This window comes from Cherax quadricarinatus, chromosome 71 (genome assembly GCF_038502225.1).
Source record: "Cherax quadricarinatus isolate ZL_2023a chromosome 71, ASM3850222v1, whole genome shotgun sequence".
Lineage (NCBI taxonomy): Eukaryota > Metazoa > Arthropoda > Malacostraca > Decapoda > Parastacidae > Cherax > Cherax quadricarinatus.
In genome coordinates, this window is record NC_091362.1 from 21,148,139 (window position 1) to 21,153,138 (window position 5,000).

A 5,000-nucleotide genomic window follows, 5' to 3' on the forward strand; every position below is an offset into this window, starting at 1 on the left:
GTCACGCACTGCTTGAAGTTCTGGAACACTGGATGCGTGTCCACGTGGAAGATCACGCTCTGCAGGAGTAGGGAACTTATTACTGATGCAGTGTGATTTTCTGGGAGAGAGTGAGGCTCCGAGAGTTTGTTATTGGTGCTGGAAGATGGTGTTCCGGGGAGGGGACAGTCATTACTGCTGGAATGTAATTCTCTGAGGGAGGAAGAAAGTTCTTTAATGCTGGAAAATGACGCCCTAGAGGACAAGAAAGGTCGCTGTTGCTGGAAGATGACGCTGTAGGAAGGAAAGTCATTACTGCTGGAATGTAATTTTTGGGGGGAGGAAAAAGGTCCTTCACTGCTGGAAAACGATGCACTAGCGGGGAAGAAAGATCACTACTGCTGGAAGATGACGCTTGGGGAAGAAAATACGTCATTACTGCTAGAATATAATTCTTTGGGGAGGAAGAAAGTCCTTTAATGCTGGAAAATGACGCACTAGGAGGCAAGGATCGTCACTACTACTGAAAGATGACGCTCTGAAGGAAAAGAAAGCTTATTGCTGCTAGATTATAATTCTCTGGGGAAGAAGACGAGAGGTCGCTACTGACGGATACAGTACCTAAACCAAAATCATTATTTTTGTCACGTATCTTAAGAGAAGCATCACAAGAAAGAACGAACTGATATAAATTATATAATGTAAGAGAGGTGTCCACTGAAAAAACGATGCTAAGAAATATAGAAAAAGGCGAATGCAATTTTTTTTAGACAGCCGTATGCAAGAAATCAGCAAAAAAAATATTGGTTTAGAAAGACACGTAAGCAAACACTATAACATATTTATTAGAAAACGTTTCGGTCCTGGGACCGTGATCAAGGTCCCAGGACCGAAACGTTTTCTAATAAATATGTTATAGTGTTTGCTTACGTGTCTTTCTAAACCAACTTGTCGGTATTTATTACCAAGGTTTATACCCAAAAAAAATATTAATTAAGGGAAATAATCTCTGGCTGTAATATACACGGAATACTGCTAGTAACTGTTTTGGTGACTATAATTTATATATAAAGCCACAGTTTCTAGATGAAATTAGACAACGTTTCAGTCCGTTCTGAAGCACTGTCAAGTCGGGTTTTGACCATGGTCCAGTACGGACCGAAACATCGCCGAGCTTCATCTCCAGTTTGTGAGTTAGATTTAATTGTTCCAGCTATGGTGTCGGGACTTCTATTCTACATCTGTAATATACAATGTATCACTATACAGTGCCACTGTACCACTACACAATATCACTTCACCACTATACAGTGCCACTGTATCACTGTAGTACATCACCAATGTACCGGTCTCCCCTGCAACACTAAGGTTATTACTGTAACACTGTACCAGTGTCCGAGGGATATGCCAAGACTAACATTAAGACAGATTTTCTGGGAAAAAACAAACTTATTTTCTTATTCTATTTAGCTATGTATTTACATGTGAACGGGTTAATTTTTGTAGTAAGAAGTCTCAATGCGTCATCAGGAACTATGCAATGTTGGAAGAGAAGCAACAGGAGAAAGGAGTAGGGTAGGGTGGGTGACACCAACCACACCAACTGATTATGAAGGGGCATATATCGTCTGTTTCCTGTTCCCAGTTTCCCTTCACACAGTTATAGATAAATTACGGTGTTGAATATTTTGGAAAGGGCTTACCTGGAAACTTTTGAAAAACGGCCAGCATTAAAGGCTCATTTAGAGGTTTTTACCGAGGGTTCATCAGTGTAATGGTTCAATTGATGGGTTAATTTCTCGCACCTCACATGCGAGGGAGGGAGGGAGAGTAGAAAGGAGGAAGGGAAAGGTAGAAGGAGGTGAGAGTTGCGTAAAGGAGGAGTGAGGTATGGATGCTGGAATGAGAGTGTACTAAGAAAAGGCATAGAAGAGATTTTACATCTATGTCGACACCGGATGCACAGTAATGAAAAGACGTTTCGCTCTGTGTGGAGCTTTATCGAAGTTGATAAAGCTCAACAGAGCTAAATGTTGTCACTTTTAGAGGTTGTTTCGGGTGCAGGTTCATTTCTTCCCGTATCGAAGCTTGCTGCTGAGAGGAACTATCTGCCAGCTAGCCACTGGTGTCTCTGTCTAGATAACTGAGGTCAGGATAGCATAGCTGAAAGTTCTCATCCCTCCGATCCCTCCCTCACCCACCCTCATCCACCCTCACATACCTTCACCCACCCTCACCCACCCTCACCCACCCTCATCCACCCTCACCCATCCTCATCCACCCTCACATACCTTCACCCACCCTCACCCACCCTCACCCACCCTCACCCTCCCTCACCCACCCTCACCCACCTTCACCCACCCTCACCCACCTTCACCCACCTTCACCCACCCACACCCACCCTCACCCACCTACACCCACCTTCACCCACCCTCACCCACCTTCACCCACCTTCACCCACCCTCACCCACCCTCACCCACCCTCACCCACCCCTCACCCACCCTCAACCACCATCACCCACCTTCACCCACCATCACCCACCTTCACCCACCCTCCCCCACCTTCACCCACCCTCACCCACCTTCACCCACCCTCACCCACCTACACCCACCTTCACCCACCCTCACCCACCTTCACCCACCTTCACCCACCTTCACCCACCTTCACCCACCCTCACCCACCTTCACCCACCCTCACCCACCCTCACCCACCCTCACCCACCTTCACCCACCTTCACCCACCCTCACCCACCCTCACCTACCCTCACCTACCTTCACCCACCTTCACCCACCTTCACCCACCCTCACCCACCCTCACCAACCATCACCCACCATCACCCACCTTCACCCACCTTCACCCACCTTCACCCACCCTCACCCACCCTCACCCACCTTCACCCACCTTCACCCACCCTCACCCACCCTCACTCACCCTCACCCACCTTCACTCACCTTCACCCACCTTCACCCACCTTCACCCACCTTCACCCACCCTCACCCACCCTCACCCACCCTCATCCACCCTCACCCACCTTCACCCACCCTCACCCACCCTCACCTACCTTCACCCACCTTCACCCACCCTCACCCACCCTCACCCACCCTCACCCACCTTCACCCACCTTCACCCACCTTCACCCACCTTCACCCACCTTCACCCACCTTCACCCACCCTCACCCACCCTCACCCACCTTCACCCACCTTCACCCACCTTCACCCACCTTCACCCACCCTCACCCACCCTCACCCACCCTCACCCACCTTCACCCACCTTCACCCACCTTCACCCACCTTCACCCACCTTCACCCACCCTCACCCACCCTCACCCACCCTCACCCACCCTCTCTGTCAACATTTAAGGCTGGAAAACAATGGGTGAGCAGGAATCTCCATTTACTGAAAAGCCAACATGGATGTTTTAAAAAAAATATATGAATTTGGACTACTACTACTACTACTACAACTACTCCAACAACTACTACAACAACTACTACTACTACTACTACTACTACTACTACTACTACTACTACTACTACTACTACTACTACTACTACTACTACAACTACTCCAACAACTACTACAACAACTACTACTACTACTACTACTACTACTACTACTACAACTACTACAACAACTACTACTACTACTACTACTACTACTACTACTACTACTACTACTACTACTACTACTACTACTACAACTACTACAACAACTACTACTACTACTACTACTACTACTACTACAACTACTACAACAACTACTACTACTACTACTACTACTACTACTACTACTACTACTACTACTACTACTACAACTACTACAACAACTACTACAACAACTACTACTACTACTACTACTACTACTACTACTACTACAACTACTACAACAACTACTACAACAACTACTACTACTACTACTGCTGCTGTTGCTGCTACTTCTACCACTGCTACTTCTTTTATTATTACTGTTACTTCTACTAATGCTACTTCTACTATTACTACTACTATTACTACTACTACTACTGCTGCTACTACTACTACTATTACTACTACTACTATTACTACTACTATTACTACTACTACTACTGCTACTACTACTACTACTATTACTACTACTATTACTACTACTACTACTACTACTACTACTATTACTACTACTATTACTACTACTATTACTACTACTACTACTACTACTACTACTACTACTATTACTACTACTATTACTACTACTACTACTACTACTACTATTACTACTACTATTACTACTACTACTACTACTGCTATTACTACTATTACTACTACTATTACTACTACTACTACTACTTCTACCATTACTACTACTACTACTATTACTACTACTACTACTACTACTACTACTACTACTATTACTACTACTACTACTACTACTATTACTACAACTATTGTTACTGCTACTATTACTGAGTCTACGTTAACGACACTCCACAAACGCCTGGTGAATACTGACAATAATTTCGACACAAATTTTCTGAATTCGGTTATAAAGACCCCTAATTTTATTAGTGGCCTCTGGTTACATTGGCTCTGGGCAATGAAGGACATTTCGCCGTGTTTACATACTGGTCCGTTTAAGCGACGTTTTAATATCGCTTTGACCAGCGTTGTGGAATATTTGTGAATGATTCTCCCATCAAAGTTAACTTTTTAATTCCCCATCAAAGTTAATTTTTTTGTCAATTTGGTTACGGGAATCAGGTAGAAAGTTGGATTTGAGAACGATTTAAGCCCATTGCGTGTTGATTGGTTTGGTTTTTTTTATTTTCACGTGGGTTTCAAAACTGTGTATGTTTTTGTTATATTTCCTATATATTTGTCCGAGAGAGAATCATTTTTAGTGTGACAAGGGGGAAATATGGAAAGTTTGAAGAAGATAAAGATGATGAAGATGAAGAGCATTGAGATTGTTCATATAGCATCCATGTTTGTGTTATTACATGTGTCTCCATCTATGGCAGTTTCTCCAACGTAGAGTTTCTCACAG

The 5,000-nt window shown here is 44.2% G+C and overlaps 1 protein-coding gene across 2 annotated transcripts in view; it reads right to left on the reverse strand.

The window, feature by feature from the left end:
- LOC128700371 (gonadotropin-releasing hormone receptor) overlaps positions 1–5,000 on the reverse strand; it is a 71,907-nt gene that overhangs the window by 23,599 nt on the left and 43,308 nt on the right. For both annotated transcript variants that reach the window (XM_053793531.2, XM_053793532.2), the window contains exon 4: positions 1–59. This exon is cut by the window's left edge and continues 146 nt beyond it. In XM_053793531.2, the coding sequence (XP_053649506.2) occupies positions 1–59 (59 nt within the window). The remainder of the gene's footprint in view (positions 60–5,000) is intronic.